The 22,063-nt window shown below is 46.5% G+C and overlaps 2 protein-coding genes across 3 annotated transcripts; one reads left to right on the top strand and one right to left on the bottom strand.

The window, feature by feature from the left end:
- Positions 1–1,064: 1,064 nt before the first annotated feature.
- NUDT9 (nudix hydrolase 9) lies at positions 1,065–8,820 on the bottom strand. 2 transcript variants are annotated; one of them, XM_036383112.1, is made up of 9 exons: positions 8,617–8,820; positions 8,152–8,262; positions 7,744–7,980; positions 6,612–6,707; positions 6,038–6,124; positions 3,264–3,375; positions 2,942–3,088; positions 2,608–2,692; positions 1,065–1,659 (listed from the first exon to the last, which is right to left on the bottom strand). In XM_036383112.1, exons 1-9 carry the CDS (start codon positions 8,715–8,717, stop codon positions 1,484–1,486), a joined length of 1,152 nt encoding a protein of 383 aa, XP_036239005.1. In that variant the 5' UTR covers positions 8,718–8,820; the 3' UTR covers positions 1,065–1,483. The 2 variants fall into 2 exon arrangements, with proteins under 2 accessions (XP_036239005.1, XP_036239006.1); XM_036383113.2 differs by lacking the exon at positions 8,152–8,262 and having other exon boundaries at positions 8,617–8,817.
- A 712-nt stretch (positions 8,821–9,532) lies between these two features.
- On the top strand, positions 9,533–20,568 carry LOC118685836 (17-beta-hydroxysteroid dehydrogenase 13-like). The gene is made up of 7 exons (XM_036381528.1): positions 9,533–9,806; positions 11,638–11,745; positions 13,195–13,326; positions 13,963–14,069; positions 18,378–18,515; positions 18,777–18,893; positions 19,838–20,568. Exons 1-7 carry the CDS (start codon positions 9,597–9,599, stop codon positions 19,923–19,925), a joined length of 900 nt encoding a protein of 299 aa, XP_036237421.1. The 5' UTR covers positions 9,533–9,596; the 3' UTR covers positions 19,926–20,568.
- The last annotated feature ends 1,495 nt before the right edge of the window (positions 20,569–22,063 follow it).

Below are 22,063 nucleotides of genomic sequence, written 5' to 3'. Positions count from 1 at the left end.
TGTCAATCCTCTAAGGATTAGTAGTGGTTGTTACAAAAAAAACCTGCAGTTTTTATCAGCTGAGAAGTAAACTAATAACACAAAACATCTGAAGAAGTGATGATTCATAAAATTTTGTGGTTTTCTGATGCAAGACAGAGTATTAAAAACTGTATATAGAGACTGCAGATCCACATCCCCTAACTCTCTAAGAAGGGTCTGCTCTTATGGATCATGCTTTCAAAACCCAGCTACACTGCTGGGAGTCTACTCTGCATAACGAAGCACATCATGGAAGAAAACAGACGCGGAGGAAGAGGTGAGCAAGGATTGAAAGAAAAATTCATACCTTTTGACACTACCTTTTCCTTTGAAAAGAACACCAATAACTCCACAAGATTCCCAAGGTTTTCTGCATAAACACCCATAACTCCTCCAGGTTTCACTGGCTAATTGGGAGGCAGAGGTAGGGTTGAAAAGGAGAAAGTCCTAAACCCATTAATTAGTTAAGCAGGATGTGGATAAAGTCTCAATAGTGCATGAGTGTGTCACAGTACTGTTACACAAGAATCATCAACTTACTTCAACACATGGATCAAAATTCCTGAAGTCCTCAGGTCTCAACATCAACTTTCAGCTGTCACTGTCACCAACTCCTGACACCAGTACACAATTAACAGCAATTGATTAAAAACACAGAGAGAAATGTCAGCAACTGTTGTGCAGCCCCTGTTAGCAGCACAAATGCCACAGAAAGCCCCCATCAGCCTCCTGACTGCAAGTTATTCACATCACCTGTAGGGTAAGAAACCAGCACAATTTACAAGATTATATTTCAAGGCTGCTCTTTCCAGTGATTCTGTTTATGATGCAGTCTCCACAACAGCTGTACTGTACCCCGCAAGCCGTGGGAAGAGAAGGAACCACAAAATTCAGCTCCTCAAATCAGTCACAACTTCTTTTGACACAGAGGCACAGTCACACATTCAGATGTGAATCCCAGCCATACTGTAAATTAAAAGTAATTGAATGTGAAAACTAATCACTCAAAGTAGAAAATCCCTGCAAAGATATGTTAAGTGAAATGACTCAGAAAAGAAATTTCACTTTATTATGCAGCACTTAAGTCATTATTCAGGTTATCCTACAAGTCTCTCATTCCTGAGGGATTCATATTCCTGGAAAGGAATCATTGCAAAAATAAAGAGCCTGTGAACTACCACCAGTCAGAATGCCAGTGCTGCCATGCAGATCTGCAGACATTATGAAAAAGCTGCAAATAATGAAGCCAAGAAAGCAAAGCAAGAGCTCCACATTCTTCTCATTTCACACTAGCTAAGAAATCAAAAGAAGCAGTCTGAAGTCTCTGAAAAAGCCTCTGTTTATCACTGTCCGGTGTTTCTCCCAGCTGAATTTCACAGAATTTTCACTGAGGGTGACAAGGACATCTGTTTCAAGGCTGGAAAACATTCTCCTCTCAGACTCTGTCAGTTCCCAGTTTCCATCACTTGTGGCACTCAGAGCCAGGATCCTCACTCCAGTGGGCTCCCTGTTTCTCAGTCACCAGCTTGATGAAGTAGCTGTGACTCGCATACAGCTCAAGCTTCTCACTGATGTCAACCCACTTCACCACTCCAGCATCATCACCTGCTTCCAGAGGCAAGTTATCCATTGTCTCACCTGTTCACAAAACAAGAGTTAGAACACACTATTGCATCTTTTCTTCCTGCTTTTTCCCCTCTCACATCCTATTAGTTCTGCCTTTCCACAATGCTCCTTCACAGGCAGCAACCTTCAAAGGCTTCTCAGACAAAAAACAACTAAATCTCTCACTGAATCTCTGCCAGAAACCTTTTTCAGACTTGCACTATTTTAAGGCAAATCTGAATGGCAGAAATGGTGTTAACACCCTGTCATCGTTCCTAGGATATCACCAGCAGCATGAAAAGTTACTGGAAACCATCATGACAATGTGTACTTATTAACCCAAGTTTAGCCAATACATCTGCCTGGGTTTTTGCTTGTTTGCCTAATATTTGACTGCTCCTTTTCTCACATACTATTCCACAGGACAAACTGAATTCTGAAACTTATATACACTTATGAAAAAAAATTAAAATTTTACTGAAGGCTCCAAAATAAAAAAAACTAGTTTTTAAAAGGGGATGCCTTTGCTTCTGAATTGCTTTTTTTCTTTAAGTTTTCACTCTGTTTTTAAAAAGGATCTCAGGACTTCATAAACTACAACCAAGGAAATGCTTTTCTCTTCTGTATTGGAAACGGAGGCCAAAGATACACTATCTTCACTACTTCTGGGGACAAATAAATCTAGGACCAGTGACATGTGAAACTTCACAACTGGCACCTACTATCCCAAATTCAGTGGAAATGTCATTGCATGAAGTCTCTGGCTTGAACACATCAGAAACATCTAGGTAGACTGATTTATCTTACAGGTGAAAAATGGGAGTCCAAGGTAACAGATCAATTTAAGAATCTAGTCCCATATTTTACACCTGACTTTCATGCTCCCCTGATTTCACTGCCATTCTCAGCTCAACAACAGCCCCAATTTCAAACCAACATATGGAGTAAAAGGCAACGAAGAGCATGACTGGAGATATTTACCTGTTTCATCATGATAGTTCACAGCCTCTGTCTCCATCCAGGCATTATCAGTGTTACGAGGGTCATCCACATATCCTCTGTACACCTATAAGGCCCCAAACAAACCAGAACAAGCTCAGTGTCAAAACAAACAAGGTGGAATCAGTCATCCTTTTTTTCTTTCCTTCTGAGACATTTGCCCTTACAGAGTTTTCGACAGTCCCTTCAATTTCCTACACCCCAAGAAGATGAGCATCACAACACACTTTCATTTCACCTGCACTTCTTCAGGTTTTATACAGCTATGAGTTACATGCACAGCTCAAAAGGCTACCACGAGAGACACAGAGCTCACCACAAAGTGTTCCTGGCTGAACAGCTTCTGGAGCTGCTTCTCCAATTTTGCTTTCTCCTCAGGGGATTTCTGCAGAGAGTTCAAGGCCTCCTCCTCAAATTCTCTCTTCAAAGTAGCAGTGATTTTTTCCCCTGGGTCCACCATTCCCTTGGAGGGGGGGAAACAAACAAACAAACAAAAAAAAATGCCATCCCTCAGATTCTACACATTTTAACTCCTAGCTCTTAGTATATTACATGCACTTGCATCACACGTGTGCCATATCTGTCTCATGGCTTCACCAGCAGGGAAATGCCAGCTGCCTCTGAAGCTTTGCCCTTACCCCTGGAATGGCCCACTCCCCACAGTCTCTCCTCTTGATGGCTACAAACTGCAAGATGTTCTTGCCAGAAACTGGATGAGCAACTTTATTGCCACTTCCATCCCTTTTCCACCTGCAGAAAATGATAAACAAGAACATGTTTTGCTGCTTCTTGACACCTGGGCCTGAGAGAGGAAGAGCAAGACACTGCAACCTGTGTGGAGACAAACAAAGCAGAGAATGAACAGCTGAGGCAACCAACAAATGCCATCACAGAATCATAGAATCACAGAATTTCTAGGTTGGAAGAGACCTTTAAGATCATTGAGTCCAACCCATGTTCTAACACCTCAACTAGATCATGGCACCAAGTGCCACATCCAGTCTTTTTTAAACACATTGAGGGATGGTGACTCCACCACCTTCCTGGGTAGATGATTCCAGTATTTGACCGCTCTTTCTGTGAAAAACTCCTCCTTAATTCTTGCCTGTATCTCCCTTGGCGCAGCTTGAGACTGTGTCCTCTTGTTCTGTCTGTTGTTGTCCGGAGAAAGTGACCGACCCCCAGCTCACCACAGCCACCCTTCAGGAAGTTGAAGAGAGTGATAAGGTCACCTCTGAGTCTCCTTTTCTCCAGGCTGAACAACCCCAGCTCCCTCAGTTGTTCTTCATATGGCTTGTGTTCCAAGCCCCTCACCAGCCTCGTTGCTCTCCTTTGGACACGCTCAAGCATCTCAACGTCCCTCCTCAACTGAGGGGCCCAGAACTGGACACAGCACTCAAGGTGTGGCCTCACCAGTGCCGAGTACAGGGGAAGAATGACCTCCCTGCTCCTGCTGGCCACACTATTCCTGATACAGGCCAGGATGCCATTGGCCTTCTTGGCCACCTGGGCACACTGCTGGCTCATGTTCAGCCGGCTGTCAAGCAGCACACCCAGGTCCCTTTCCTCCTGAGCACTGTCCAGCCACACCTGTCCCCAGCCTGTAATGTTGCAGGGGGTTATTGTGGCCAAAGTGCAGGACTCGGCATTTGGACTTACTGAACTTCATCCCATTAGATTCTGCCCATCCATCCAACCGTTCCAAGTCCCTCTGCAAAGCCCTCTGTCCCTCTAACAGATCGACACACGCTCCCAGCTTAGTGTCATCTGCAAATTTGCTAATGAAAGACTCTAAACCCTCATCCATGTCATCAATAAAAATATTAAACAGAACTGGCCCCAACACAGGCCCCTGAGGGACACCACTGGTGACTGGCCTCCAGCTGGATGCAGCGCCATTCACCAGCACTCTCTGGGCCGGCCATCCAGCCAGTTCCTAACCCAGCAAAGAGTGCTCCTGTCCAAGCCACGGCCTGCCAGCTTGTCTAGGAGTATGCTGTGGGAGACAGTGTCAAAGGCCTTGCTGAAATCCAAATAAACAACAGCTACAGCCTTCCCTGCATCCACAAGGCGGGTTACCTGGTCATAAAAGGTGACCAGGTTGGTCAAACATGACCTACCCCTCCTAAACCCATGCTGACTGGATCTGATACCCTGGCCATCCTGTAAATTCTGTGTGATGGCACTTAATGTAAACTGTTCCATTATCTTGCCAGGTACTGAGGTCAGGCTGACTGGTCTATAATTACCAGGATCCTCCTTTGCATCCTTTTTGTGAATGGTTATCACATTGGCCAGCTTCCAGTCATCCGGAACCTCACCAGTGAGCCGGGACTGTTGGTAAATGATGGAGAGTGGCTTTGCAAGCTCATCTGCCAGCTCTCTCATTACCCTGGGGTGGGTCCCATCTGGTCCCATAGATTTATGAACATCCAAGCATTTCAGTACTTCTTTGACTGCCTCCTCTTGGATAATGGGGGGGACCATCCTGCTCCCTGACACCATCAACCATTCCAGGTGGGCAGGTGTCTTGAGGGCAAGTCATCTTCCCACTAAAAACTGAGGCAAAGTAGGCATTAAGCACTTCTGCCTTCTCCTCATCTGTAGTTCCCTCCCTTGTCCAATAAAGAACGAAGGCTGGTCTTACCCATCCAGCAGAATTGCAACCAAGGACGGAACAATGAGGGTTTTCCTCAGCCAAAAGGGCAGAAAATGCCCATGAGGCATGTTTCTGCAGCCAAGCTGGTAGCAGCAGCTCCTCTGAAAGCTGTCCAAGCTGCACTTGTGCTAATTCATACTAAGAGGATGAGAATGTTTCTGCTGGAACAGAATGGTCACACAAGCTGCAGCAGCACCAGGACAAAGCCACACAGTCACCATTGCCTTGAGTAAAGAACTAAGAACTACCAATAGGCAGAGCAAAAATCTGTCTAAAAAAAATTAAAAGAAATAAATAAATTTTTAAAAAATTCCAGCATTCACTTTCAAGGAAGCAATTCAGTAGCATTGGCATCCTTCAGGAAAGGGGAAGAAGTGAAATGCATCAGGATGATTTTCCACAATGTTTCTGTCTTCAGCATGGCACTTTCTAACTCACACTTCTGTTAACCACACAATCTTTTCTGAATACTTTGTGTAAAATGGTTAGCACGTACCCACACATCCTTCTGGAAAAGCACATCAAAACAAAGCATACAGTGACAAAAAGAGCATCCTAATCCTACCTCCTCCTGTCATAGACTAAGTCAAGTTAGTGTTTCTTGCATTAACAAAAGCAGAATGGGCTTACAAACAGAAAACAAACAGAGAAAAGGGCCATGAAAAGTAATATCCTGCCCAGAGAAGCAGAAAAGAAGCAAAATGCATGTTTTTTTCTCTACTGCAGGGTACCTTGCAGTTACCTGCCCCTTACCTGGTAACAACAGGATCAGCAGCGTGGTTTGGTCCCCAGCGCCCTAACAATCCTCGGCCAGTGAGGCCAGTCCTTCCCACTGGATTGCTGAAATAAATGCCACAGTACATGACTCATGTAGTCCTGAACTGGTTCCAACTGGAAATTAAGCCCAGCCATACCCAGCTCCTCTGATCTCTGAAGACCAGCTGGAATTTATTTTCTGCTAAATTTTCAAACCCTTAACACATTAAATGTATTTATTTCCCCACATTCAAAACATTCTACAAAAAAAAAAGAAAAAAACAAACAAAAAACCCCAACCAAAACAAACTCAAAAAAACACAGATCAAGATTAAATAACAAAAAAGGGAAGGACAGCAACACATATTTTGTGTTAAAGCACATGCATGCTTTAAAGGGCAAGAGACACAACACATTTTTCTCATTCACCAACTTAGATTCTTCAAACTAAATTCCATTATTCTCTCTTGGCTTTGTCCTAGTAGGTACCATGTATTGGAACTGATGGACCTGTAAGAGCACTGAAACTACACCACTGAAATGAATATACAAACAAAAGCTCCACACTCACCGGGGTCTCCCATTTTCGACCACATACAAACCATTCAGACTCTTCCTCTCCACTTCTCCATCTCTCTCATTGAATTTGGGAGAAAAACCTTCATCACTGTGCGGCAAATAAGAATTTAACAGAGACAAATTAGAAAACACAAAAGCTTGTATGCCAGCCATCAGACCAGCAGCACCCCTTTGTGTGTTGATGAGCAGTTTTTACTAGAACTGGAGTTGCAGGCCCTCCCTTTTCTAAAGGAGGCTATGAAGTCCTAAGCTTTTCTGATTACAGTCCCTCTGTATTTAGGTCTGCAGGGAAAAGTGCAGAACTAAATTATTTAATATTGCATCTCTCTCAATCTTCACTTAGACAAAGTGTTTCAAAAGTATTTTTGTTTAAGATCAGAGGTGTAGAATCACAGAATCATTTTGGTTGGAAAAGACACCTAAGATCACCAAGTTCAATGCAGCACTGCCAAGCCCACTACTAAATCATGCCCCCATGTGCCACATCCAAATATCTTTTAAACGCCTCCAGGGAAAGTGATTCCACCAGTTCCCTAGGCAACCTGTTCCAGTGCCTGATAAAGTTTTTGGTGAAGAAATTTTTCATAATATCAAATCCAAACATCCCCTAGCACAACATGAGGCTATTTCCTCTTGTCTTATCCCTTGTTACTCAAGACAGAAGAACTGACACCCACATTGTTACACAGTCACAAAAAAAATCTGTGTATCACAACCTTTCACACTTCCTGAGTCAGAGCGCTCCCTTCAAAACCTACAATTACACTTTCTTTTTTCATGTTGCATCCCAACCATGAATAAACAAACAAGTGTATCACTAAAATGTTCTTCCAAATTCTTAAGAAGAATTAGATTTTTATTTAGCTCACAACACAGAGAAACATATGCACAGCATCAACAGCTGTCCATTATTCCAGTCTCAATCATCAGCTCAGTAAAATCATGTATCAAAGACCTTCACAACAATCCAAAGTACTCAGTTCTCTAACTACCACTTTCCTTAATCTTAATTTTCACACATCACTGTAGAATTACACATCACTTAAGATGATCTTGTTAACTCAATTCATTATTATTTCCTGCTTTCATGTTCTCAGGGGAAAAGAGCCACCATTTCTACTCACTTGATTTGGGGATCTGCCCAATTGGGTCTGGCCAAGACAGACTTTGCAGTGTACTCCACAGGATTATAATCTTCCCAATCAGTCAGCCAGCCCACTTTATCTTCAGGAACTTGGCTACGCTCAATGTGTGATCCTGGATATGGGGAGGTGAGAGCTTTTCTGTGGTGGAACTTCACATTATAACTGTTGAACATGTTTACAGGATGAAGACGGGACCAACAGCTTGCAGATAAATTACTAAAAGAAAAAAAACCAAACATCTCATTCATGCTCTTTAATATAACATGCTCTTTAATCCCCAGTCATTAAAGTACAATACAGCAAATGGAATAGACTCAGCTCTTTCACAGAATCAATTAGGTTGGAAAAGACCCTTGAGATCATTACGGCCAAACTGTGAACAAGTACCGTCGTGTCGCCTCGACCATGGTAGTGGTGACACGCGCCACGTCCAGGCTTTCCTTGAACACCTCTGGGGATGGTGATTCCACCACCTCCCTGCGCAGCCCATTCCAACGTCTAAAGAAATTAGAAGAAATTCCTCCTAATATTCAACTCACGAAATGCCTGAAGTTCACAACAAAAACCTTTAAAAGAGACGTGGGAAAGGGCAAACCCGCTCTTGTACTTTCCAATAATGCCGTCACTTTAAGGGACAGCTCCCCTTGCCTTTCCCCCAAAGGGACACCCTGAGGGACACCGCACCCTCCGGCCCAGCTCCCCCTCGTCGGGCAGGGGGGTGTGCGGCAGCCCCGGGATCTCGGCCGAGCCATGAGCGGCTGCTCCCGGCGGAAGAGGCCGCCGACCGTTGGCAGCGACACCGGGACGCGATCCGGGCTCCCACGGCTCCGCCACCGCCACAGCCCGCCGTACCTGTGGGCGGGGCGGCGCTGGGCAGCGCCCCGGGCCCTCAGCAGGACAGAGAACGAGAGCACTACCACCACCCGAGGCAGAGCTCCGGCCGGCAGCGGCATCGGCGCCGCCGCGCCCGCACCGCGAGCGATCCCGCCTCCGCCTCGGCCCCGGGGCCCGGGCCGGGCTAGGGCTTTGCCCTGCGATGCGAGGCAGCCCGCTGCAGAATGCCGCTTCTTGATCCCGCCCCTTGATCCCGCTTCTTGCCGCCCCGCGCTGCTACAAGCTAGCCCCGCATTGGCGGGAGCGGCATCAAGGGCAGCGCCCGCTGCGGCTCTGGCTGGGGCGGAGCTCCGTCCCCAGGGCAGCCCCGCAGTGCCAGGACGTGCACTGGCACTCAGGAAAGGGTTGGTGACACACCCGTGTTTGGCTGCCGCTGGGCAGCGCTCCCACAGCATCACTGCTGTGTCCCAGCATTCCCAGCCATACCAGTGAGCAAGATCCTGGACGGGAACAGAACCAGGCCAGCTGACCCAAACCGACCAAAGGGTTATTCTATGCCACATGACGTCAGCTCAGACATAAAACATAAGGAAGGGAATGGAGGGCATTCGTTATTTACAGTGTTTGGCTTCCGGAGCGACCGATGTGCGTGCGGAAGCCCTGCTTCCCGCGGGGAAGTAGAAAATAACCTTTCCTCTTTTATATCTTTTACTTTAATCAACTACCTTATCCCAAGCTAGGAGTATCCATTTCCATGTTACTGTCCCTCCCCTGTGGAACCCGGAAGAGGAACCGACAGCGCGGTTCGGGGCGCACCCAGCCCCGCGCGGCCGGGCCCCCACACGCCCACGGCCTTGCACCGCCCACAGACACGCCGCCGCGCTCAGCCACGCTCTGATTGGGCGCCGAAGGCCGGGGCGTGGCCTCGGCAGGCTGTGGGGCGGGCGGCGCTGACGGCTCCAGCGCAGTTCGGTCCTCGAAAGAGCTCCAGGAAAACAATGAATCTGTTTCTGGAGCTTCTCCTGTTCCTGGCCACGCTTCTCTATTCCTACCTGGAGGCTTTTGTGAAGCTGTTCGTGCCTGTGAGGAGAAAGTCTCTCGCCGGGGAGCTGGTGCTCATCACGGGCGCTGGCCATGGCGTCGGGCGAGCGACCGCCTTGGAGTTCGCCAAGCGCCAGAGCAGGCTGGTCCTGTGGGACATCAATAAGGTAATGGACACACTCATGTGCTCACTCCGTGTGACCTCCGAGTCCACGGGGCATTTAGGGGCGTAAGAAGGGCAGCACCACTTTGCACCCTCATCGCCCAGCCCCTTCCAGCCCGCTCCTATCGGCTCCCGCTTGGCTCCTGCGGCTGGGATGCTGAGCGCCAGGAGAGGATTTGGCCCCACGTGCAGCAGAGGATGTGGGGCTCTGGTCCCACAGTCACTCGGTGCTACTCGGCAGGGAGCAGGCAACACCCGGCAGAGCACCTGCGACAGGGAAAGAAGTGCTCGGGAAGCTGCTGGTGGAGCTGCTGCCTGGGCTGGCCGAGAAAGCCCGCTGATACCAGAAGGCTGTTTGCAAAGAGCAGCAGGTCTGCCTTCATTGTTCTCTCCGTAGCCTCGGGTGTTTTCTGTGCAATGCTGGGAGGTGTGTTTTCTCTGCACTCTCACCAGCAGCATCCCTGTGCTGGGCTGTACGTGAGCCCGGCTGCTCTCTGGGCAGCTGCACGCGTAGATGGCATCTTTCTAAATGTTTACACCGGCCCAAGCTCTTTATTTCAGATTATTTAAATGGACTGGAAAAACGCCGTGGCAAGTGGAAGATGGGCAGATACAAACATGGAGCATAGTATTCTGAAGGAATCCAGGCCAAGTGCTGGTGTGGGTGCAGCAGGGTGGGTGAGAGGCTGTGTTTTCTGTTTCTGACACGGTGGGTTAGCAAAGGAGTTCATCATGAAGCTGCAAAACAGAATTCAGCCCTCCACAAACAAAAATACATCAAACCTGAGGCAAGCTGAGTGAGAGGATGGATAAACAGGGAAGATAATGTTGAACATTTTCAGTGTCTATTAATGGTACCCATTATGCCTAAGACCAGACTTTGGAGGGGTGGGAAGAGGCATGGCACGGCTGCAGTGCATGCAGGGCTGCAATGAAACAGAAAATTGTTCATGTTCACTGGATGGAATGGGGAGATTTAGGTATGAATTTAGTAGCGAGCGACACCTGGCTTTAGAGCTGGGAAGTAGATTGTAAGCGTGGGTGTCAGCACGAACTGAAATACAGTATCAAGGGAGGCTGTGGATTCCAGAGGATTTAGGAGTATGCTCCTCCAACCCAAGTGCCTTGACAAGGGGTCCTTCTTGGGGGCTCTCAGCATTAAACAGCAGCTGATGTTGAGGACAGCTGCCCAGTCACCCAACAGAGGGACTGCTGACCCATGCTATTTATGACCTAGAGCTTTTCACTGCACAGGTTCCACTGGCATGGCCTTCTGGCACCTGGGAACAGGGGATGCAACAAAGTCACTTCTGCTCTGGCTTAACGAGTTGAAGTAATGACTTCAGGGAGCTTCTGACCTGTTTGTATCAAAGGTCATTCTGAAATTAAAATCTTTGTACATTGTGAACTGTGGAGGGCAACTCTCTTCTCACACCCAGCATGTAAATACAGAAACACATAGAGCCAGTTTCTGTATCTCAGGGTGTCAGCCAGGCCTGTATTTTACGAGCTGTTTACATTCACAGTGCTGTCTGCTGGGCTGTGATAGGCAGCGTGTGCCCCCTTTCTGCAGCCTTGCTCTGTCTGCCTTACCAAGCCAAACCCACTCTTGTTGCCCACCCTACCTTTCTGCCTGTCACTACATGCAGATCCTAAATTTAAGGCTGAAATGCCTGTCCTCTCAGCAAAACCATCTACAGCTCTTTCCCTGGGTAGCGATGAACTGTTCAGGGGCTGGGCAGTGGTTGCTCAATCCAGGAACATCTTCAGCCTCTGCTGCTCAGCTGTGGTGAGGGGACAGCTGTGCACAGTGTCTTTCTCTTTGCCTCTTCCAGCACGGCATTGAGGAGACGGCAGCAGAATGCCAGAAGCTGGGAGCCACTGTTCAAACCTTCATGGTGGACTGCAGCAAACGGGAGGAGATCTACAGCGCTGCAGACAAGGTGGGGCAGTCTCGTTGCAACAGGCCCCCAGCCGGGTAATAATTAGCATTGACTCCATGATTCACAGAAGGCAGATCAATCTCTTTATTATATTATTATAATTATTAAGAAAACCATTGCTTTTATAGACAGTTATGATACAGTTAGACCTATCTGGTCCTCCAATCCAAACACCATCGCTATTGGCTAATTAAGAAACCACCCTTTGGTAAACAAATCTCAGTAACACATTCCACATGTTCACAATAGCAGGTCCAGCAAGTGAAGATAAGAATTGTTTCTCATTCTTTTCTCTCATCTTCTCACAGTCTTCTCCAGAAAGGCCTGGGAAAGTTATTTGTTGCTCTCTGTGGCCAGAGAGCTGCTGCCACAGGGCAGCAGGGGCATGGCCAAAGGCTTTCTCAACCATGCTTGATTTCCAGAGAAGGCAGGAAAACTAGACAAGACGTGTTGCACATGAATCCTGCAAGCCCCTGGAAGCTCTCCATTCCTCACTGCTCTCTGGACACAGAGTGCTGTAGCATTTCCAAGATCACAGCCAGTCTCATCCTATTTGGGAGGCTCCAGCATATCACATCCTCTTGCCAAGTTTGCTCTCTAGGGTTGCAGCCTCTGAAGGAACATAGCACTGAGAACATATGAAACATTTTATTGTAATGGCTGTGGCCCAGCTGCCTCAAAACAGTCTGTACCTCTGTGGTCCCAAGTGTTGGAGAATACCCTTTTCCTGACCCAGAGATGGGGCAACTGAGAGGCGTTTTAAAAACTTTTTTTCCGTTTTCAGTCTTATGAGAAGGGTGAGACAATACAGATGTTATAATTCACAGCATCACAATCAGAAGCCAACTATTTCCTAATTACAATACACTAGAAGCGTTTCTTGACCTATCAGCTTTTTGCCACACCATGCTGTAGATGCTTAAAGTCCATCATGTAAAACTACCCCTCGTGGGTCCCAATACAATGCACGATTCATAGTTCTATTTCTCCAAAGTATCTAGTCTTATTTGCAAGGCCATCTTTTGAAACTTTTCTCTAGCTCCATTTCTCTCTCAACAATATCTGTCCTATTCCATGGCATTTCTAAGTCAGCATTTCTTGTCTCGGTTTGCATATGGATGCATACTGTGAGGACCTTCTGTCAGGCCCTGAGAACTCTCTACAAATCCATTTCCCACACCAATTGTGACTACATGGTCCAAACTGTGCACAGTTTGTGGAACACAATAAATACTGACATTAATGAATGGGGAAGAATCAGATCTAAAGCAGATTCCATGGCTCTACTGCAAAGTTCCTGCCACATCTGGAAATGTGGCATGATCTCCTTCTCCCTTGAAGATGCAATCTTAAGAATTTAATTATGGTTCATCTTCCCCACCCTTACTTTTTTTTTTCCTCCTACTGAGTGACAGACACAATTTTGGGCTTTTGTTTTCTCTGTATAAGGTGAAGAAGGATATTGGGGATGTGACTGTCCTGGTGAACAATGTTGGTGTGATTACAGCTGCCGACTTTCTCTCGACTCAGGACCACCAGATAGAAAGGATGTTTGAAGTCAACATTCTGGGTCACATGTGGGTAAGGGCCACCACCATCTATAGATGCAGTTGTTTGGGAGTGTCAGTGAGGACGCATATCTAGACCAGCCATGATTAGCAGTGAAATTACCAAATGAACTGTTACAGCACAGGGGCACCCAAGCAGACTGTGTGCTGGGAAACTGGAATGGCTTCTTGCTGATGTGAGCTGGCTGGTGACAGCCTCATCTGCAGCATGCACAGAAGGCTCTGTCAGAGGTGCCGTGCGGCTGACAGGGTGGGAGGGCTTCAGCAGTACTTGCTTGTGGCAGAAGAAAAGAGAAGCCATAGATTGACAAGTGGTTCATTGTGTGTGCTGGGGCTGAGACCCTGCCAGCATTTCTGCTGACACCTGAAACCTTAAAAGCAGCAAAGGAAAGATGTAAAAACCATTTCCTGTTTATGGCCAACTGCTGCAGCCTTTGGAAAGCAGGTTGCCAGCTGCACCACTGGTCAGAGAGCAGGTATCCCTGTGGCTCTGGGAATCTGAGGTGCTGTGCAGCTCATAGCTTTAGGGATAGCTTTGGCCACCTGGTGAATAACACTGAGAGTCAGCGCTGAGTATGCCTAGAAAACCATGTTCTTTTCCTCCTTCCTGTCCCCTGCATTTTGCCTCTTGGTTTAAATGACTACCAAGACCACGAGAGCTTTCCTGCCAGTCATGATGAACAACAACTATGGGCACATTGTCACGGTGGCTTCAGCAGCAGGTCATTTTGTGACTCCTTTCATGGTGGCATATTGGTAAGTCATTTTGAAATCAGCTTGCTTAACTTTTAAAAATTTTAATTGCATCTTTTCCATCGGCAAGTACCAAGTAATTAGCTCTGACTGAATCATGAGCATTGTTTGTATGAAAGAATAGTCACCTAACACATCTACTAATGAAAGACTCTCCTGTTTTCTCTCCCCACCAATGCAGATTTTGCTTAGTGAAAAAGGTATCCTCTTCCCTTCTCCTTCTTAGAATTTATTTATTCTGTGATTTCTTGTAGTGTTGTCAAGTAAACCTGTACTGAGGAGCTTTTGATCTTTTTACCACTGTGGCATTGACCGTAGAGTGTAAAAATAGAATCATAGAATCATCAGGGTTGGAAGAGACCTTTAAGATCATCCAGTCCAACCATCCAGCCAGTACTGCCACTGTAACCCCTAAACCTCATCATCCAGTAAAAATGCAGGTGTTGAATGGTGGGTGCTGCTGCCTATTATCTGTCCCCAACAAACCTCTCCTGTAGAAAAGCAGGTTGGGTTAACATTCGGGCAATGCAGTCAGATCCCTACACAACACTCACCACAGCTGGCTCAGTGAGAGAGGCAAGAAAGGCTCTTTTTTGCAAGGTTGTATTCCAGTGGAGTATGGCCAAAGGGGACCCAGTAAGAAAGAGCACAACCACGCGCCCTTTCTCCACCTGGTGCAGGCAGCTTAAGAAGGGAAGGGGGTGGGGGGCATAGCTAAAGGCAGGGCAAAGGGCATTGGTCTCTAGAGGAGGGGGGGGCAGCCAGCCATGGTAGCAAGCCAGTGAGGGGACAGGGAAAGGAAAAACCAGGGAAAGTCCATGTGGGAGTCTGTCTTTTCCCAGCAGGAGGATGACTCTATGGTTGTTAGTCACCGCCGTTGCCAGGGCAGAGGACTTGGGAATTGACTGAGGGGAGAGAGTTCATGGGATGCTACAACCCAGTGCTAGATCCAAATGCCTCTTAAACACCTGCAGGATGGTGACTGCCCCACCTGCATGAGGAACCTATTCCAATGCCTCATCACCCTAATAGTGAGAAGATTTTTTTCTAACATCTCATCTGAATTTCTCCTGTCTCAGCCTAAGGCCATTTCCTGTATTCTTCTTACTGGGGGCATGGCAGAAGAGACTGACCCCACCTCCATCCAACCTTCTTTCAGGGAGTTGCAGACAGCCATGAGGCCTGAGCCTGCTCTTCTCCTGACTAAACAAACCCAGCTCCCTCAGCCATTCCCCATAAGACATGTTTTACAGACCCTTCATGAGCCTTGTTTCTCTTCTTTGGACACACTGCAGCTCCTCAATGTCCTTTTTAAAGTGAGAGGCCCAGAACTGGACACAGCACTCGAGGTGTGGCCTCACCAGTGCCCAGTACAGGGGAACAGCCACTTCTCTGTCCTGCTGGCTGATCCAGGCCAGGGTGCCATCAGCCCTCCTGGCCACATGGGCACACTGGCTCAGGTTCAGCTGCTGTCAACCAGCACCCCAGGTGTCCCTTTCTGTCCCAAGCCATTCCTCACCCAGCCTGTCTCATTGCATGGCTCAGGTGCAGAACCTGACACTTCACCTTCTTGAGCTTCCTGCAGCTGTGTCCTCAGCCCACTGATGGAGTCTGTCCAGGTCTCCAGCAGAGCCTTCCATGCCCTGAGCACATCAACTCAGTGTCTTCTGCACAATTACTGAGGGTGCACTTGATCCCTGTGTCCCGATCATCCACAAAGATGTTAAACAGGACCAGCCCTGGGTGGAGCCCTGGGGAGCACCTCTAGTGACCAACTGCCAAATGGATTTATCTCCATCCACCACAGCACTCTGGGCCCAGCCATCCAGCCAGATTTTTACCCATTGAAGAGTCCACCCACCCAAGCTGCAATCACTCAGTTTTTCTAGGAGGATGCTGTGGCAGATGATGTCAAACACTTTACTGAAGTCTAGATAGACCCTGGACAGACACATCCACAGCCTTCCCCTCATCTACTAGGTGGGCCACTTTGTCATACAAGGAGATCAGGCTGGTCAAGCAGGGCCTTCCTTTCAAAAATCCATGTTGGCTGGGCTTGATCCCCTGGTTGTCCTGTATGTGCCTTGTAATGGTACACAGGATGATCTCTTCCACAACCAAGGTTAAGCTTACAAGCCTGCAATTTTCTGGATAATCCTTCCAAACTTTTTTGTAGATGGGTGTTACATTTGCTAATTGCTAGACAGATGAAACTTGTCCAGTTAACTAGGACTGCTGGTAGGTGATTGAAAGTGGTTTGGCAAGTTCTTTCAACAGTTCCCTCATTACTCTGACATGGATCCCATCAAAGGTCATAGATTTTTGAGTGTTGAATTGGCACAGCAGATCACTAACCATCTCCTCCTGGGTTACGGGCCCTTCCCTCAGCTCTCTGTCACTAACTTCCAGCTCTGGGAGCTGAGAATCCTGAGGGACAACTGGACAATATTAAAGACTGAGACAAAGAACGTATTAAGTTCCTCTGCCTTTTCCTCATCCACTGTCATTACACTACCTTCTGCATTCAACAAATGATGGAGACATTCCTTGACCCTCCTTTTGCTGTATTTGTAGAAAACTTTTTTGTTGTCTCTAAGGCCAAGTTCTAGTTGGGCTTTGGTCCTTCTGATCTCCCTGCAACATCTTTATAGTCCTCCCAAGTTATCTGACCCTCCATCTGGAAAGAATACATTGGTTTTTTTCCCCAGAGTTCCAGCCTAAGTTCTCTGTTTAACCAGGCTGGTCTTTTTCCCTGACCACTTGTCTTTCAAATATATGGGGATGGGCTGCTCTTGAATATTTCACAATTCCTTTTTAAAGTGTATCCAGTCTTCCTGGACCCCTTTACCCTTCAGGACTGACTCTCAATCAGTGTCCTAACCAAGGCCAAGATCTGCCCACCAGAATCCAAGGTGGAAGTTCTGGTGCCCCTCTTTACTTCACCCCACTATTTAAAACTGACATTTCGTGGTCCCTTTGCCCAAGACTGCCACCAACCACCACATCACCCACTAGTCCTTTGTTCACAAACAACAGGTCTAGCAGGGCACCTCTTCCAGTAGGTTCTCTTACCAGCTATGTTAGGAGGCTGTCTTCCAAACACTCCAGGAACCTCCTAGGCTGCTTCGTCTCTGCTGTGTTGTATTTCCAATAGACATTTGGCAAGTTGAAGGGCTGGAAACCATGAGGCTTCTACTGGCTGCTTGGAGAGCACCTCATCTGCCTGTTTGTCCTGGCTGGATATCCTATAACAGCCTCCCACCATGAGGTCCTCCCTGCTGACCTTCCCCTGGACCTTCTGCCATCTTGACATCAGATTACTTTTCTACTTGAAGGGTGCCAGGAAAATCACGGTGCAGGCACCAAAAACCTGTTAGACTCTGTGTTGCCATCCTGCATCACATGCAGCCTTCTATAATGGCAGCTCCAGCTGCAGCAGTCTTCCCCAGGAACACTCCTTCTTAGAACAATCTTCTCCCAGGAATACTCCTTCTTAGAGAGTCACTCACTCTCAGCAATGTGAGAACTCTTCAGCCAGGGATTTTACTGGGATTATGCTGCCAAATCCATAGCAATCAATAAACTGATTCTGTGGTTTTCCTTTTTTGAAGTTGATTTAAACCTCAGGCCCATACCTATTTCCATGGCAAGTTGTTCCTCAGTTCTGCTTGCATAATGCTTCTCTATTTCAAAACTCACACAAAACTGTTACAAGATGCTCCTGTGTGGTACAATAAACAGTAGCAGGTTAATCTCCATTTCTACCCTGCTCATCCTTCCTAATTTGAGAGATTCAGGCTACATTCCTTTTAGGAATCTTCTCTCATGCAAAAGAACAAGATGTCCATGGATTGATGTGCTTCAGTTGCAGTTTTCTAAGAATTCCTAATATTTGTCTGTCTGTTTGCAACTAAAGTGCCCTTTTTTGAGATACCTGCTATACATTGCACAATTAATCCACAAGTTTCAATATCTAATCCACCACTACACTCTGGCACAGGCAAAGTTAGAATAGTCCCTGCCCTGTCTCTCAGATGGATTATATTATTTGGAGGGTTTTGTCTTCACATAGCAAGGAGCAGAAAGAGGGGTAAAGGGATAGAGGGATAGAGACCACATAGTGAAAATAAGGGGTATGGGTTAGGATACAAGGTAGAGCAGAGGTGCACCAGCCCTCACCCATCCCCTAGCCGTTACCTTAAACAGCACCCAAGCAACTAAGAGGCAGATGATGGTTTAGGCCATTTGCATTGGTAGAAAGGTGGAAATAGGATTTCTGCCTTCTCATTTGTACTTTCTCCCTTCCTGCAGCTCAAGCAAGTTTGCTACAGTTGGATTTCATAAAGCTCTGACAGAGGAGCTGTCTGTCCTTGGAAAGGATGGAATAAAAACAACGTGCCTTTGTCCGGTTTTTATAAACACTGGATTTGTCAAAAACCCCACTACAAGGTAACTCTCAATATTCTGCATTCCTGGGTTTCCTTCTTTGCAGTAAGACACTGCATATTATCCCCAGCTTTAGGCCTCTGTTCCAGCTGGCTGTATAACAACAGTTTGTATCATTAACTAAAGAAAATCTGCAATGTCCTTTAACCCATGTAATTGTTGCATTTGAATTACCTGAGTTTGTACATTTGTGAAGCCTCCTAGATCACCTGGTACCACTCCTTTTTATCACTGCAGCTCTTATATGTTTGCTTTCCTGTGTAGGCTTGGAAAGATTTTGGAGATTGAAGAAGTTGTACAGGCTTTGATGGAAGGAATAGTGACCAACCAGAAAATGGTTTTTGTTCCACCACAGCTAAACATTGCTTTGCTTTCTGAAATGTAAGTACAAAGCAATGGATGTGGAAACAAAAATACTACGTGAGTATACAAGGTTCAAACTTGTAACCTCTGAGTCAGCAGAAGTTCCAGAAAGAGCTGAGGACCTGCTGCTTATTAGTGTTTGTTTCTTTATGTCAGCACTGAGGACACAGAGGCTGAGAACATTGCTTCAAAAGAACTGTACTGCTCTCTGTATGTAAAGCAAGATTAATCCTCCCACACAACTTAATTATTCAGTGCAGCTGCTCTGTTGAGGAGGTGTTTTTACCAGAGCTCCAGTTCCAAATCTGGAATTTACATCCTAACAACTAAGTTAGATTCTCAGTTAAATCCTATAATATCTCATGAAACACTTGGTAGTTTCTTGTTTGCTAAACCAAGCACCAGACAGCGGTAGAAATATTTTAAATCCTTTTGCAACTCCAAGAACTGCTTGTTGAGAGTGCAGGTCTGCAGAGGCATAGGCAAGTCAAAACTGATGCTGTCAAAGCACTTAGAATAACTTCGCTTTTTTGGTCATAATTTAGGACAGGGGGATAAAGAGACAAAGCTCTTTAAGAGGAGGAATCTTAGGAGTGAAAACTGCACTTCAGTTTTAAAATCTCATCCTTCCACATGCCTACTGCTTTTCAGAGTATGACATGTAATACTCACCTACATCTGTACAATATTAAAACTTCCTGGATCCTGCAGCAATACTGCAGTTCACATACTGCCCACAGATACCTGGCATTGGAACTGTCCTAAAAGGCTGAGAATGGACTTTAATTAGTCAGAGATTGGTGAGAGCTATGGAAATAATGCCCAGTTTAGTACATAGTCTCAGTTCATATGTGTGCATGCATTCTGCTGCCAGACCAGCTCTTCCCTCACCTGCAGTGACACTTTTTCCCATAATTTAAGTTTCTATCCCACTTTTAATTTCATGTTACTGTCTCTTCCAGGGTGTTTCCAGAACGTGCCCTGAACCTTCTGAAGAAGATGACCACTCCAAAGTTTGATGCAGTCATTGGGCAGAGAAGCACACAGTGAAAAGCAAGAATTGATTCTCATTTCCCAGAGGCACCAGTGAAAAGAGAACATGTGCTGAGCGTAGTTCAGCTGCCTTGATTCAAAACAGAGCTCAGGCAGGTGCTTCCAGGCCACCATTCCCAAGCACACCTAAGGGCTTATCCCACACCTGCAGCTGGAACACAGCTGAATAACAGGGTGTAATAATAGCAGGCTGCATAAGAGCAAAGAAATGATGCAGCTCCAGAAGGGCTGCTTTGAATGTATATCCCATCACCTTTGTCTCATTGTGCTGGGGCAGGCAGGATGCCCACAAAGCCTGTGTTTGGGACAACACAGCTCCTTAGTTGAGTGCAAAGGGATTGCCTGAGAACATGTTAATCTGGACTCATCCCTGAGCAAAAGCATCTTGCAAGAAGCAATTTATAGAGGAGGTGGGTGGCCTGTTTCATCTCACTTAATAATTTTAAGTTTAAAAAATGTGCTCTAATGAACACTTAGAGTTTTGTGTGCATTTATAATGAGCATTGTTGAATTAATTATTTGTATTACTGAAATAATACAGCCTTATTTGTAATGTAATGCCTAATTACAACATTTATCAATTATGCATTAGCACCATCAAAACTCCATATTACAAATAAATACGTTTTTCTAACCCAAAGGTGTCTCTCAGCAATGAGAGTGGTATCCAGGTCCAGTACCAGTGGAGTACGTGCTGCAATGCTGAAAGGATCAGCCAGAGTCTGCCAAACACCAGCCCAGACTGCAGGGATGAGGCAGTCCCCAGCCACATGGGGAAGCCACATCAGGATCAGTGAGGTACAGGGCCAGGCAGTGAAACCCATGCAGGGGCCAGGGCTTAAAGGTGGTGCCAGGGCAGGGGCTGCAGGGGAAGGCTCCAGACGAGCCTTCACACAGCTCCTCATCACAAGCCAGGGGCCTGCTCTGATGGCACAGGAGGTGAAATCCCTGAAGGTCTTTGGCCTGGGGTCCAAGAGAGCAGCAGCTGCTGACACACAGGTCAAAGACCCCTCCAGAGCACAGAGGATCCGTGCACCACTTGTGCAATTCCTGCTGCAGGCACTGCTGGCCCACAGCCATCCCAGGCAGGCCTGAACGCACTGCCACCTTTGGCACAGTTGGAATCGGTTCACCTGAGCCTTTCAAGTTGTTCTGTAAACAGGTTCTTCAGAAAAGGGAGAGCCCTCACCACCCAGCCCCTCCTGCTCTTAGCGTGCAACAGGTAGAAGCACTGTTGACAGCTTAAATAACACACAACTGTTTTCCTTTTTGCTCATGGAATATTCATGTAACAGGACACTTCCCAGCTTCAGTTCTTGTGATTCACAGTGCAAGACTCCTGTAGCTGAGACAGGAATGGAAAAAAAGGGGGTTCAAAAAATTCAAGACATTAAAAAAAAGGTTATAAGCCATTCAAAGAATACTTAGGCATGGTTTCCATTTAAAAACCAAGTCAAAAAGAAGCAGGGTTGCATCCCTGCTTCTTTTTGAGGTGTATATTGCCCTCTTGCTACCGTGACAGTCCTGTAGCATGTGAGACACTTGAAGCCACATCTGTGTAGCTTTTTGATTATGTTCATTTTTGCCTATTCTTACCTAGTGAGGAGTCCAAAAGTCTAAAAATACAGATACTTGAAAAGTTCAAAAGATCTGTCAGAGCAAGCAGCATACCAGCCAAAATGTTTGCACTCACTACTCACTAGATCAGTACTTTACAAATTTGCAGGTACTTACCAGTTGTCTCTTGTATGGCTGGCAAGCATTCTTAACTTCCCACCCAGCTCAGTCTCTCTTTCTACCCACCTTCCACATTTCTTCTGTTTCATGACTTGAATTCTTGCTCAAAGGAGTCACAGTCCAGTGACTCCACAGAAAAAAGCTTAAAAATACCCTGGAGAAAAGTCAACATTGGATGACTTGGCCCTTTTCTTAGACTAGGGAAGGACTGGCTTCAGTAGGAGACATCAGACAAGATGCTTGTCTTCTCCTAGAAGCCAAAAATTGGAACAAAAGTCTGTCCAGGGGATGACAGTGTTTTTCTGCAGCCTATTTCTTAGTACACTTGCTTCTAAGGAAGGGGAGACTGTAGTGATTCCTGCTTTGCCAGAGCTAGTCCAGGGTCTCAGAGCCCAGAG

The sequence above is a fragment of the Molothrus ater genome, chromosome 4 (assembly GCF_012460135.2).
Source record: "Molothrus ater isolate BHLD 08-10-18 breed brown headed cowbird chromosome 4, BPBGC_Mater_1.1, whole genome shotgun sequence".
NCBI classification, from domain to species: Eukaryota; Metazoa; Chordata; class Aves; order Passeriformes; family Icteridae; genus Molothrus; species Molothrus ater.
The sequence above is the reverse complement of the archived record's forward strand: the minus strand, read 5'-3'. Positions and strand labels throughout refer to the sequence as shown.

What these genes read in the sequence shown, in the direction of transcription:
- NUDT9 (XM_036383112.1), bottom strand. Translation starts at nt 8,717, where the DNA reads ATGCCGCTGCCGGCCGGAGCTCTGCCTCGGGTGGTGGTAGTGCTCTCG. An exon ending in GCTGATCCTGTTGTTACCAG is followed by an intron (nt 3,376 to 6,037) that starts GTAAGGGGCAGG and finishes CATTTTCTGCAG; the next exon opens with GTGGAAAAGGGATGGAAGTG. An exon ending in GAACTATCATGATGAAACAG is followed by an intron (nt 1,660 to 2,607) that starts GTAAATATCTCC and finishes TTTTGTGAACAG; the next exon opens with GTGAGACAATGGATAACTTG.
- LOC118685836 (XM_036381528.1), top strand. Translation starts at nt 9,597, where the DNA reads ATGAATCTGTTTCTGGAGCTTCTCCTGTTCCTGGCCACGCTTCTCTAT. An exon ending in TCTACAGCGCTGCAGACAAG is followed by an intron (nt 11,746 to 13,194) that starts GTGGGGCAGTCT and finishes TCTCTGTATAAG; the next exon opens with GTGAAGAAGGATATTGGGGA. An exon ending in ACATTCTGGGTCACATGTGG is followed by an intron (nt 13,327 to 13,962) that starts GTAAGGGCCACC and finishes ATGACTACCAAG; the next exon opens with ACCACGAGAGCTTTCCTGCC.